The sequence below is a fragment of the Siniperca chuatsi genome, linkage group LG20 (assembly GCF_020085105.1).
Source record: "Siniperca chuatsi isolate FFG_IHB_CAS linkage group LG20, ASM2008510v1, whole genome shotgun sequence".
NCBI classification, from domain to species: domain Eukaryota; kingdom Metazoa; phylum Chordata; class Actinopteri; order Centrarchiformes; family Sinipercidae; genus Siniperca; species Siniperca chuatsi.
The window spans coordinates 19,477,445-19,492,132 of record NC_058061.1 but is presented as its reverse complement, the minus strand read 5'-3'; the positions used below and the strand labels follow the sequence as shown (position 1 = coordinate 19,492,132).

Sequence of the window (14,688 nt, the reverse complement as noted above, 5' to 3'; positions counted from 1 at the left end):
TGAGCAGCCGCCGCCGACAACAGCGTGACTGCCAGCGACAATGTGACATCAGCAGCAGCAGCCGCCGACAACGTGACTGCCAGCGACAATGTGACAGCAGCAGCAGCAGCCGCCGACAAAGTGACTGCCAGCGACAATGTGACAGCAGCAGCAGCAGCCGCCGACAAAGTGACTGCCAGCGACAATGTGACAGCAGCAGCAGCAGCCGCCGACAACGTGACTGCCAGCGACAATGTGACAGCGGCGGCAGCCGCCGACAACGTGACTGCCAGCGACAACGTGACAGCGGCGGCAGCCGCAGCAGCAGCCGCCGACAAGCGTGACTGCCAGCGACAATGTGAGCGGCAGCAGCAGCAGCCGCCGACAAGCGTGACTGCCAGCGACAATGTGGCGGCAGCAGCAGCAGCCGCCGACAGCGTGACTGCCGGCGACAATGTGGCGCAGCAGCAGCAGCAGCAGCAGCCGCCGACAACGTGACTGCCAGCGACAATGTGTGCGGCAGCAGCAGCAGCAGCAGCCGCCCCGACCGCGTGACTGCCAGCGACAGCGTGACTGCCAGCGACAATGTGGCGGCAGCAGCAGCAGCCGCCCGACGCGTGACTGCCAGCGACAATGTGACGGCAGCAGCAGCAGCAGCAGCAGCCGCCCGACAACGTGACTGCCAGCGACAATGTGGCGGCGGCGCGGCCGCCGACAACGTGACAGCCAGCGACAATGTGACAGCGCGGCGGCAGCAGCGCCGACAACGTGACTGCCAGCGACAATGTGACAGCAGCAGCAGCCGACAACGTGACTGCCAGCAACAATGTGACAGCAGCAGCAGCCGCCGCCGACAATGTGACAGCAGCAGCAGCCGACAACGTGACAGCCAGCGACAATGTGACAGCAGCAGCCGCCGCCGACAACGTGACAGCCAGCGACAATGTGACAGCAGCAGCCGCCGCCGACAACGTGACAGCCAGCGACAATGTGACAGCAGCAGCCGCCGCCGACAACGTGACAGCCAGCGACAATGTGACAGCAGCGGCAGCAGCCGCCGACAACGTGACAGCCAGCGACAATGTGACAGCAGCGGCAGCAGCCGCCGACAACGTGACAGCCAGCGACAACGTGACAGCGGCGGCAGCAGCCGCCGACAACGTGACAGCGGCAGCAGCATCCGCCGACAACGTGACAGCCAGCGACAATGTGGCAGCATCCGCCGACAACGTGACAGCGGCAGCAGCATCCGCCGACAACGTGACAGCCAGCGACAATGTGGCAGCAGCAGCCGCAGCCGACAACGTGGCAGCAGCAGCAGCAGCCGCAGCCGACAACGTGACTGCCAGCGACAATGTGACAGCAGCAGAAGCCGACAACGTGACTGCCAGCGACAATGTGACGGCAGCCGCAGCAGCAGCCGCCGACAACGTGACTGCCAGCGACAATGTGACGGCAGCAGCGGCCGCCGACAACGTGACTGCCAGCGACAATGTGACAATAGCAGCAGCAGCGGCCGCCGACAACGTGACTGCCAGCGACAATGTGACAGCGGCAGCAGCAGCGGCCGCCGACAACGTGACTGCCAGCGACAATGTGGCAGCGGCCGCCGACAACGTGACTGCCAGCGACAATGTGACAGCAGCAGAAGCCGACAAGCGTGACTGCCAGCGACAATGTGACAGCAGCAGAAGCCGACCGCGTGACTGCCAGCGACAATGTGACAGCAGCAGAAGCAGCAGCGTGACTGCCGCCGACAATGTGCGGCAGCAGCAGCGCCGCCGACAACGTGACTGCCAGCGACAATGTGGCGGCAGCGGCGCGCGGACGCCGCCGACAACGTGACTGCCAGCGACAATGTGACTGCCAGCGGCAGCGACGGCAGCAGCGCCGACAACGTGACTGCCAGCGACAATGTGACGGCAGCAGCAGCAGCCGCCGAACGCGTGACTGCCAGCGACAATGTGGCGGCAGCAGCAGCAGCCGCCGACAACGTGACTGCCAGCGCATGCAGCAGCAGCAGCCGCACGCCGCGCCGACAACGTGACTGCCAGCGACAATGTGGCGGCAGCAGCCGCCGCCGACAACGCGTGACTGCCAGCGACAATGTGACGGCAGCAGCAGCCGCCGACAACGTGACTGCCAGCGACAATGTGACTGCAGCCGCCGCCGACAACGTGACTGCCAGCGACAATGTGACGGCAGCAGCAGAAATGCGCGCCGACAGCGTGACTGCCAGCGACAACGTGACAGCCGCCAGCGTGGCAGCAGCGACAATGTGACGGCAGCAGCCGACAGCGTGACTGCCAGCGACAATGTGGCAGCAGCAGCAGCAGCGCCGACAAAGCGTGACTGCCAGCGACAATGTGACGGCAGCAGCAGCCGCCGCCGACAACGTGACTGCCAGCGACAATGTGACGGCAGCAGCAGCAGCCGCCGACAACGTGACTGCCAGCGACAATGTGACTGCAGCAGCAGCAGCCGCCGACAACGTGACTGCCAGCGACAATGTGACTGCAGCGGCAGCAGCCGCCGACAACGTGACTGCCAGCGACAATGTGACGGCAGCAGCAAGAAATGCAAGCGCAGCAGTGAATAGAAGAGCCGAAAACGTGACAGCCGCCGACAACGTGACTGTAGAAGCAGCCTTATCCTAGACCTCCAGAACTGATCACATTAAGAGGCAACTGAAGTATGGGACTAGGTTTGAGGAACCATGCAAGACTTATTTTTGCATTGAAGATGTTTCTGCATGTACCCATTTTTATCTGTCTCTGATTTTAAATAAATCTCTAACTGATCTTTTTTGTTTCCTTATTTTTCCAGATATTGGTGTATAGGTTAAATGACAGCTATGCCTAGTTTCTTTCAAATCCCTATATTGTTGCACATTTATGACTTTTAATGTGCTGTAGTTTAAACCAGATACCAGTTGCATCAATTCAACTCAACTGTTGCTGCTGCCAGGATATTGACCGTGACCACAGGAGTCTTGTCAAAATGTACTGATGTCTGCAGCATTAATATATTGACCTGATTTGCTTATTTTCAGTATCCTAAACAATTTTATTGTTGCAGCGTATTCCTGGTTTAAGTTGTTAGAAATGTCGTGACCCCTCACTTCATTGCAACACCGCCTAACTATGGGGGGCCCTGAAGTGACTCGTGAAATAAACATAATAAATTACAAATGGAGAGAGACAATTCAGTAATTGCACGATACCATCCTTTATCATAGAAGATGTGAAAATCGATCATCTAACTGCCAGAAAGCAAAGGTGTAGTTCCCAAAATGGTGAATTATTCCTTTAAGCAGGCCTCCAAAACAATAGGGAGCAATCAGCCCCACCTGGATGAAATATATGATACAAGGTGCACGAGAAAAGCCCTCATCCAGGCCACTATTTAATCTTGCTGCTGCCATCAGGTAAGCACTTTCGAAGCATCAAGGCACGCAACACTGGTTTTAAAGACAACTTTTATTCTCAGTAAAACTTGTGGGAAAAGTCTGCAGGGCACCGGGGCGAGTAGTACTGTGCTTTCTTTTCCGTGTATATATTTCAGTCTTGTTTATACTGTATATAACACCATGTGTGATAGTATTAAGTAAATTCTTTGAGGGTGCGTTTCACATCACTTTTCAGGAGTGTTGTCATTCAATATTTTTGTAAGCTGAGATAAGCCCAAGTATACTCTTTACAAATAAAACACTTTAGATCATTGAAATGTATTAAAAAGTGATCTGAGGGCGCCTTAGGAGCTCACCTGGTAGAGTGCGAACCACGTTTCGAGGCGGAGTCCTCACCGCTTTTCGGACTTCTATTGCACACATGTGAGACTGAAACTGTGGAATCCGTGAGGTGCTGTAGTGCTTTAGCCCCAGTCTTGAATGGCTGCTATATGTTTTGCAAACCACCAGATGTCACTGAGCTTGCAGATCTAAGCTTCTAATCTTTCTTTCGCCACAAACAGAAAACCCCAAAACATCATTAGGCTTCATCTTCTTGTCACTACTAATTAATACATGCAGGTTGGTGACTGCACATAAATCCCAGCATATAGCTTGGTCCTCCTTCAACCTGAGCAGATCTAATCAACCACAATAACAGCAAACACCTGTGTGGGTCTGCAGGGCAATAATATCAATGATAGTACATTCTATTTTATAGGTTGATCATAGGCAAAGTTGTTCTGTCCGTCAGTCTGTCTGTTCACCACTTTGGTCCAGACTGAAATATATCAACAACTATTACATGGATTGCTATTGCATTTGTTACACATATTTTCAACGTTCCCAGAGGATACGTTCTGATGACTTTAGTGACCCTCTGACTGTTCCTTTCCTTTCTCCCATTTTTAGTTGTTGCCATGCTCCCAGTTACAGCCTTTATTGCTTCCATGGCTGTCTGAAGAGTAGTGACATTTCTTTAATGGAGCTTTCTCAGGAGCTCGTATTTAATATTAGAATTGCTCCTTAGCATACATCCAAAACAAGTAATATGACACAAATACATACAACATTCTCAGAGTTTTATAAGCTGAGAAATTGTTTTACATGCTTGTCACATGAAGAGCTGAATCTCAACTAGCACTGATTCCTGACAGACAATTAGAGCTGATCAGCAACAGCTGTATCACCAGCATGATGGGCTTTTTAAAACCTCACATGTGGCACAGGTAGTATTTTCCCTTGGTGACTGAAGCAATGGGAGCTGTTTGGGTCGTGCTTATTTATGTGCTGACTGTTTGGCTCGCCAAAGGTTTTTATATTCCTTCTGTTTGAAGCAAATGTTTAAGAAAATGGTAGTGTAGTATAACAAATGTAGGAGTAAGGTCTTTTGGCATACTGGAGTATGCTTTGCCATGACTTTTGAAAGTTCCTTAATTCCTCAAATGTCATTTAACTGTAACAACTTGGTGTTGTGTTGTGCCATAAAACAGCATAAACATTTGATTAACAGCAAGTGTAATGTCCATAGGCTCTTGTTTGCCAGTTGGTGGCGCAAATGAAAGACGTGTTAATGGGCTGCAGAGGAGAATGCGAGGTAACAACATTTATGATTAAAATCTTTTCAGAGCTCCATTCTGACACTAAGTAACTTAATTTGTTCTGTACGGCAGATTTGTCTCCCAATGAGATCTCCATAAAGAAGGCCCTTGTCCTCTTCCAGTCAATGGAATCCATGTTGCAGAAAGATGCTAAAGAAGGTGAGCAGGTTCTGTGAAACCCTACTGGCAAAATGCAAGTTTGTGTAGAACCTTGGTTCTTAACCTCCCAATGTAGTTAATGAAGTGTTCAGTTTAATGCTTTTATCTGGCTTTTAATCACCTGATACTGGGATTCCAAACAAGTGTAATTAAAACTACATTGACCATACAATGTCAAGTCAACTTTCTCTACTTAAAATCATGCAAACAATTATAAAATAGTATACCTACATACCATGACATCATGGATAAGGAAAGACCTCAATATTTGTTCTGTCAGGTCATATAAAACCACACTGGACTGGTGTTTTGGACCAATTCTGTAGTCTGTTAATAAATGTTAGAGCGATAAACAATACTTTGTCACTTTTTAATTGACGGATGGTGACCTTTGAGTAAATATTAACCCCCCCGATCCTCCCTTTATAAGTGAGTGGCGTTATGCGTGGACCAATGAGCGTGAAGCAGGCGTGGTTAGCAGGAATGAATGTAAGTAAAATAGGCGTGAAATAAATGGTAAATTTGTCAATTATTTTTATACTTTTGATACATCTATAAAATCTAATCTTTCAGGACCAATAGACACGTCCTTCTCTGTCTGTCTGGTGCAGAGTGAGGTGTGAATGAATTGGAAAGATGTGGGAGGGTAGGCGGTGTTTGCGTGAACCATTGGGAGGGTTAGCCAATGGGGGGAAAATAGGTTAGGAGGAGCATGCGTGAGGCAATGATTTTGTTAAAATGTGAAGCTGAATAAATGTCCAGATATCCGTTGATGAATGTCTACATGCAGCATCTCTTGCAACTCCTGTGCAGATTATGTGAAGACCAAGGAATGAGGGCGTCAGATTCCTGCCGATTGCCCTCATTCCTGATTAGATTGCTGCTCTTTCTGAAGGCCCGTTGTGTGAAGACAGATCAAGGAATGTCTTTTATGGCCTTAAGGCATATTGAATGTGTCAGCCAGACAACACACTTTGCACAAAATAAGATAAATTACCCATAAAATCTGGAACCTGGGAACCTCTACTCACTCTTATGTTGAAAAAAGATTATACTTTAAAGTTTCACAATATCATGAGAGGAAATTACAATTAGTGTCTTTAACACTGAGCCTGATGTCAAATGTACTTGAAGTTTCTGTGTTAAGCTCCGTGTTGGAGGTCTGGATAATAAACATCTCAAATGACAAAGTAAAAGATGTTAAATCTCAGAGGCTAATCTCTGCAACACACACACACACAGGGGAACCAGAAGGTCAAGAGGTCAACCCTTGTTTTCACACAGGACCTTTATAAAGACAGGGGTACCTAGAGACGTAGACAGATAACAAAGGGAGACGCAGAGAACAGGACTTCTGAATGTGACAACGGAAAAATGGCCCAAGCATCCGGTAAATTACCAATAACTACATTTTACGTATTTAAACCTTTAGGCCGAAACATAAGACTTTTTTCATTCTTTGCAGTGACTGAATACAAAAATATTTAAGACTTATTTCCTACCGTGTTTATAAATGATATCTTTCAGAGTCATCAAATGATACCTCAACATCCGAGACCTCATCTGATACCTACTCATCTGTGCTTTCAGAGGATGTGAGTTGCTACTTTTCTGTCTGCCTGCCTGCCACAGGATGACACAACTGGGCATGCCTCAGGCAGTCAAAACATTAAACATTCTCTAGAGGCTGTCTGGTTAACTGGAGGAGATCCAGGGGATATGATACTGCATCAAAAGTTTGAAGAACAACCGCCATTTCACCAGGAGTCTGTCTCAACCGCTGATGACTGCGAAGAAGTCTAGGTCTCAACCAGTGGACAGAGATCCAGGATTCTCATCGGGTCGCAACCACGGGAGAACCAGTTCTGAGAATCCACACCTGAGATCCCGCGGGGCTTCCAACGAAGGATTTTCATCAGCACGCTGTAAGTCTATTTGCTTTTTTAAATTGTTTTACAGTGCATTGTGAGAAGATTCAATCACGTCGTATAAATGTAATTACCCAGAAGGGAACACAATGTACCTTCCTTTTCTCTAATTTTACATCATAAGCATACATGGAAGGTTTTGTATGTGTAAAATTAAATAGGTTGTGATTTAAAATGTAATTTTCTACAAAGCTGAGTCTCATAAGGTATATTTGACTGTGTTATAAGATATTAATGGTGTTGGTGGAGTTAGTGTTTGAGTAATATTCTTATAATAAAAAACCCCCAAGATAATACTAAGATGCTATAAATATGACATTCTGGGGTTTTTGCATTTGTTATTCTCATCAGTCTCTCAAAGTAAAAACAGCTGTTTTTGGTCCTTACCTTTACCGCAGCATGTTGTGACTCACTCACACACACATACACACAGACTCTCTCTCTCAAACACACTATCTGGCTGTCTGTTTACATACCTTAAGGGGCTGTTGTGTTTGAGATCTGCCTGTTTATGAAGTTAATGTTTTCTTTGTTTCTTTTTTGTCTCCAGCAAACAGACCCAGGTCCAGACTATCCGGGTGCCCTCAGTGTTGCAGAACTACACGGCAGCAATTGGATCTGATGTCTAGAGCCTTTTGGCTCATCTGTCAGAAGTTAGGTGTACAAAGTGACAATTTGTAAACTGTTTCAGACTGATTTATCATCTGTATAAATTGCAATGATGATTTTAAGGTTTTTAAAAGCATTTGATTTTTATTAGGTCATGGATCAACACAAACTAGTAGCTATTGAATTGTTAGTTTAGCAGACTCAGTAGCACAAAATCTTCAGAATGAGTCGGGTTTTCAAAATCATTTAACTGAAAATGACTTGAATGAAAATGACACAGCCACTACATGTAACAGCTCGGAACAGCCGGTAGATCCTCTCCTCGCTTTAAATCAAGCTCTCGCTAACCTTGAACAGTTAGAGAATGAATCATCACCAAACGAAACAATCAGAATAAATGTCCAGCTCGAACAAAGTCTCATTTTATCAGACCCTCAGACACCCCCAAACTATATCGATGTCAGCATACCCAGTCCTCCTGTGCAGCAAGGAGGTGCTCATCTTTCACCGCAACCAAGCATCGTGCGGCGAAGCAGATTTGCAAATTATCAAATCAGACAGTTGTTAAACTTTCCACCCCCTCTTAACGCAGATGGAATAGTGGACGACAGCGTTTATTACAACACAACTTTGCAACAAGCGGATGCGTTGCTACAGCAAGTATTAGCATACGTGATTCCTTGAGACGCGGTACAATTAGACGGCTTCAAAATGAAGTAGGGTTAGACGATCAGACCGCTGTATCCTTTAGCGACATCCCAAAATTTAAAACCACATTGGACTGTAAAATTGTAGTGTTTTACAGAACAGAGGATGACAGGGCTCTCCGCAAATTTTTGACAGAAAGCCCAAGATGGAGTAAAACCCTGATTTTGTTTCTTCCAAAATCACTACTACGCGGTTAAAAGTCTCAAAGCCTTCCTAGGTTCGACTTGTTTGTGAACACTGCTTTACAGGTTTTAACACCGTGTTAGATCATACTTGTGAAGCTCGTTGCACCGTATGCTTTGACCCCAGTTGTACAGAGACAGTGTCAACCTAATGTGTGTGTGTGACCAATGCAACAGAACGTGTCGCTTGCCTTTCTGTTTGACCAAACACAAAGAACCTACAAAGATCGAGAAGTCAAACATATGCAAGCGCTTGTGCCTTGTACAAAAAATTTACCAAATATGCAAGGCTGTACTACTGTGCTATAAACGGTAATGGTAAACGACACAAATGTCAGACTGCGAAATGTAAAATTTGCGGCGAGAAATTGATCTGACTCTGAGACAGAGGTTCATCAGTGCTACATCCAAACATTACCCCTGAAACAAAACACAATGAAAAAGTGGTGTTTTATGATTTTGAAATCTACGTTAACGAACGGCATTCACGTTCCGTTTTTAGTGTGTACACAAACCTTAGATGGTAAAACATGGAGCTCTCAGGGTACAGATTGTGCCAAAGAGTTTCTACTGCATGTCAGACGACCTTTGTACAAAAATGCAGTGTTTATAGCACACAATACCCGAGGTTTTGACAGCGATCTCCTTATGAAAGCCATGGTCGAACAGGGATTAAAGCACTCTTTGTAATCGGTAACAAATTACTTTTGACCTTTGCATAATCAAAGATACATTGACTCTTTATCCTTTTTAACCATGAGTTTAGCTAATTTTCCGAAAGCGCTTGGTTTCAGTGATAAAATAAAGGGGTACATTCCTCATGGTTTCAGCTCAGAGGCCCATTTAAGTTATACAGGTGAGTACCCTCCCCCTCAGTCTTACGGTATTGAGACGATGACAACGGAGCAACTAACAGACTTTTACAGTTGGTACATGACGGCGCGACACAGCACATTCAACTTCATGAAAGAGGCTCTCCTCTATTGTCAAAATGACGTAGACATTCTCGCTGAGGATTGCATGCTGTTCAGAAAACAGTATATCGCTGAAACCACCGTTGATCCCTTCAGCTGTGCGACCATCGCGTCGGCATGCATGAAGGTGTTTGACAAACGTTCTACCACCGAAAACATTAGCAATCCCCTCTCTGGACAACTACAGGTGTCAGTTCAAAACATTTTCAAACGCCGGTATCTAGTGGTTGTCACATACCCACAGCATCCCTATCAACATGCTTTAAATAAGGGGGGGGGGGAAACAGCTGGGGCGCTTCTTTGTAGACGGGTATGCTGAAATCGCTGGGGTGAAATATGCCTATGAGTTTCTAGGACGTTTCTATCACCGTTGTTCAATTTGCTATCAAGCGCACGACACCTGTCCTCTGACGGGCCGTCCCTTCAGAGAGTTGCAGACGCGCTGAGGAGAAATTATGTGAGTTAGAAGCCGCGCACAAGGTAAAACTCATCATCATGCGTGAGCATACGTGGAGGATGTTGAAGAAATCTCATGGGTTGAAGGAGTTTCTCAAACAATATAATGCTCCACAGCCGTTGTAACCCCGCGAAGCTTTGTACGGAGGGCGTACCTCTGCTATAAAGTTGAGACACACCGCTGCGTCGAACAAGACAATCTCTTATGTAGATATGACATCTCTCTATCCTTACTATAACACCAACTTCCCCTATCGTCTCGGACACCCTGAAATCTATAAAGATTTCCAAGAACCTCAAAGCTACTTTTGGCTAATTGGGGCAAGGGTTTACCCGCCGAGAGTTGTACTTTCCAGTCCTACCCTATAGAACGACAGGGGGTAAGCTTGTTTACCCTTTTGTCGAGCATGCGCCAAGCTCAATTTGCAGCAGGGTCAGTGTCGGCATAGCGATGATGACAGGGCGTTGACCGGTGTCTAGGTCACTCCTGAATTTAACAAGGCTTTGGAGATGGACTATCGGATAGCTGAAATAACTGAGGTATGGCACTTTGATAGATGCAGTGATTTCTATTTTTGTTGACTATATGCACACTTTTCTGAATGGACAGGAAGCTTCAGGTTACCCATCCGATGTGGGTAAGGCAGAGAACAGTACATCAGCGACTATCAGGCAAACCAAGGGATTTTGCTGGAGGCGGATAAAATCAGACCAAACCCTGCTAAGAGACAAGTGTCTAAATTATGTCTGAACTCCTTCTGGGGTAAGTTTGCGCAGAGATGCAATCAAACACAAACCAAACTAGTCACAGACCCAGAAGAATTCTTTAACCTCCCATGTTTTCTGAAAAATATAAAGTACTTCTCCTTCGTCAATGACAAAGTGGCTTTGGTTCAGTGGTCTTACGGAGACAGTTGTATCCCGCTACCAAACAAGGTAGATAACGTTGTTATAGCCTCTTTCACCACAGCCTACGGACGTCTGACTTTGTACAGTTATTTGGAACAGCTGCAAGACAGTCCTTTACTGTGATACAGCCTCATTTATGTCACAAGAGGGAGAGACACTGCTCAAACTGGCTAATTACCTAGGAGATTTGACGGACGAGTTAGGGGGAGATACCATCAAAGAATTTGTGGCTGCGGGTTCAAAAAGTTATGCGTACCAAACTCGAAACAAGGTTGTTTTACACTTAAAAGGCATTACGCAGACGCACCAATGCTGTGAAATTGTCAACTTTGATAGCGTCAAAGACCTGGTTCAGGATTATGTGCAAAACTCTAACGAGAGAAATCCCTCAACACAGTATTGTGAGATAAGAAAGGCTTCCTTCTTAAAAAAAAAAAAAAAAAAAAAAAAAAAAAAACACACATCATTCCAAAAATTCAGAGTTGTATATGATAAAAGACGGCTGCTGAGTCTAGAACATACATTGCCTTTTGGTTATTGAGGAGAAAATGTTTTCAACTGAAGAAACTGACTTTGACCCCAGACTGAAAGTGCCTTTTTCTTGTCTGGTCACAGGACCGAGTGGCTGTGGCAAGACTTATTTTGTGAAGTCTGTTTTGGAAAACTGTAATCATGTGATGGATATACTGCCTGATAACATTGTATAGATTTTTACATCGTTTCAACCGTTGTATGATGAACTGCAAAAGAAGAATAAAAATTAAATTTGTTGAAGGCCTGCCTCCTTCTTTTGATGATAAACTGTTTCCCTCTGGTCAAAATCATTTGATTATTTTGGACGATGTCCTTTTTCAGGCCTCTGACCATCCCGATGTAATCAAAATTTTTACACAATACAGACATCACAAGAACATGTCTGTCATGATGCTGACTCAATCTTTTCCATCAAGGTAAACTGTAATTATCTGGTACTGTTTAAAAACCCTCGACAGATTAGATGACTATATTGGCTCAACAAATGTTTCCCGGACGAAAAGCCTTTTTTATTAGAAAGTTTTGAAGATGCTACCAAAGATCCTCACGGGTATTTAATCATCGCTCTCACATCCGGCTGCCCAGAACAATACAGACTAAGGACGGGAATACTCCCCCATCAGTGGCCCGTCGTCTATCTACCTAAATCAAAGTCCTGATCCAGCATGTTGGCGCGTTTATATATTAAAAAAAAAAAAAAAGCGCCTTTACTACGCGCTTTGTCACACCACACCTTGGAAACGTAAAGATATTCTCAACCATTGTTCATGACTTTCTGCAGTCTCTGTGCGAGCTCTCTTTAAACCTCTTAAAAGGAAACATTCCCCTGACCTCAGCTCAATATTTATATAAAAAAAAAAAGTCTAAAAAACCAAACACCAGGCTCTGAGAAAACAGTCTGGAGGTTTGCCTTTGTTGTCAGTGGTGGTACCGATATTTGGAGAGCTGCTGGGAGGTCTTATCAGAAGATAAATCATGAGTCAAAAGATGTTTTTGATTTCGCCGCAACAGCTAAACAGTCGGAGTCGGTAGCTTCTGCTCCCAGCACCAGGGGAAACAAAGAGACGTACGGCAGAAAATGATTTGGATGTAAAAATGAGGGATGGTTTGAACGCCCATGATAAAATAAAAAAATAACGCTCTGCTGCAAAGATACCTAGCATTACTCAAACAAGATGAGAAAGATGACTGTCGTATCACTTTGACTCTAACCCAAGAATCAGGGGAACAAGAAAATCAGCGAGAAGACAAACAAGTAACGCTGGATGAAACTGCTAGCGAGGTGCTGCAAAACCTACCTGTTCGCTACCTTAACCATGCAGAGTATGAAGAAATGCCTTATGAAGAAATTAACCAAGAGCGGATGGGCTCATTCTGGAGAATTTGTTCATAAAGGAGAGATTGTGAAAGGCTCACACCTGCTAGACCCGTTTAAAAATATCTCCATCACGCATAAAAAATCCAGAGAACCCAAGGGATGGATGGGGTTTCTAAATACTTTACGGGAGCTCAACATCCCTTCATCCTTGATGAGTAACCCCCGTGCTCGCAAGCAATATCATAAATTTCAAAAGGGAGGACCGCTTTGGGACGACAACGATGAGGGGTCACTCATAGTGTTGAAGAAGAGGGAAAAAAAACAGATGCCCTTAGCACCGCGTTGGGATTATGAGATGGAAACATCACCTGCGCCGTTAACATCAAGAAAACGAAAGAAACATATACCTTTATCCCCTAGCTGGCTTTATTTGAATAAAAAATTGTAAAATTTGTAAAGAACAGACGGTGTGGTGAAAAGATCCAGCTCTTTGCAACCTCATACAACTTTGATACCATAACATCATTCTTCATCACATCATCTTCATACAAAGACAGCACATTTTCAAAAGATAGACCGCAGGCTCTGTGGCATAAATAATAAACACAATGCTGACCGCACACTGTAGACAGAACGTGTTGAAGCTGACAGTTGTGGTATAAAATAGATTCACAACGGTTTTCTAAAAATTGCAAGATGCTTTTAGGATAATGTGAAAAATCCGGGGAGAATCCGAAAGAATCAAAAAAGCTGCCTTTTTTGCCTTCCTCAAGAGTGAGGTTCCAACCAGTGCTCTCCTGGTTCGTGTGCAGGGTGTGTGTTGACCATAAAAAAGGCTGGAAATCTAAAGGACTGACGCAGTAAAGGTAACTGATCCGCGGCCCACACTCCCGCAAAAAGCATCTCCTAGTAAATGACGTAGTAACTCGTCCAATTGGTGATTGTTCATATTGTCTCAGCAATAGTCCACAAGCACCTGTCGTTTGGAATTAATCTCCAAAATAGACAAGCATAAAAAATGAGAGTGGTAGTATGGGGTAACGGTTCTCTGAATCTCATTTCCAGGCTTAAACTTCCGTTGGAAACGCTGGACAATGCGTCGGCATCTTCGCAGGCGTTGAGATTAAAAACAAACAAAGAGTAGCCCCGCTGAAATTCCTCCAGGTCGATGCTTAGAGGTAAATCTTTCAAGTGTCTCCCTGTAGCGGTAAACATATTGTAAAACTCTCTGACGGATAACCCCTGATTAAATTGAGGTTGGAAAGCTTTGGCGGGCACCTGTCTCCCGTCCTGACACAGAGCCATGTATTCAACGTTGTTGTGAATAAAATTGAAGGGTGACAGATTTCTTTTTCCTGTGAAGGCTTTGTGGTTCACCATGGCTATCACTAGATATTTAGACATCGTCCCCGGGAAGAGATTTTCCTGGTTACATATTCTGGAATTCTCCGGGATGGAGTAGGTTTCTACGTTCTTCAACTTGAAATGCTTTGTCTTTACCAACCTTGACTTTTTGCAACTCTGGATAGGTTCTCCGTCATAATCTTTCAGTTTGTACACAGAGGGTTGGCGAGGTATACGTTCGGTTACTGTGAACAATTCATCGGTATAACATATAAGATATTTAATAATATAAGATATTTTTTATCAAACACTCCTCTCAGTTTGGATATTCTCACCAAATCCCCCTCCTTAAAATTCATCTTTAATTTGTTTTTGTCGCGTGTGGGAAATGTTCCGTACAGGTTTTCAAACACTGCAGCGAGAAATGCAAGAGCAGCAGTGATAACAAGAGCTGACAACGTGACGCCGGCAGCAGCCGCCAGCAACAACGTGACGGCAGCAAGAAGAGCAAGAGCAGCATGGCGACGGTATCGGGGACT

The 14,688-nt window shown here is 45.3% G+C and overlaps 1 protein-coding gene across 1 annotated transcript; it reads left to right on the top strand.

Annotated features, from left to right (window-relative positions):
- Positions 1-1,044: 1,044 nt before the first annotated feature.
- Positions 1,045-2,261, top strand: LOC122867991 (antifreeze protein Maxi-like; the record flags this gene model as incomplete). The annotated part of the gene is made up of 2 exons (XM_044179490.1): positions 1,045-1,328; positions 2,126-2,261. Coding segments are annotated over 2 exons (420 nt in total), but the record flags the coding sequence as incomplete, so codon positions are not given.
- Positions 2,262-14,688: the final 12,427 nt, after the last annotated feature.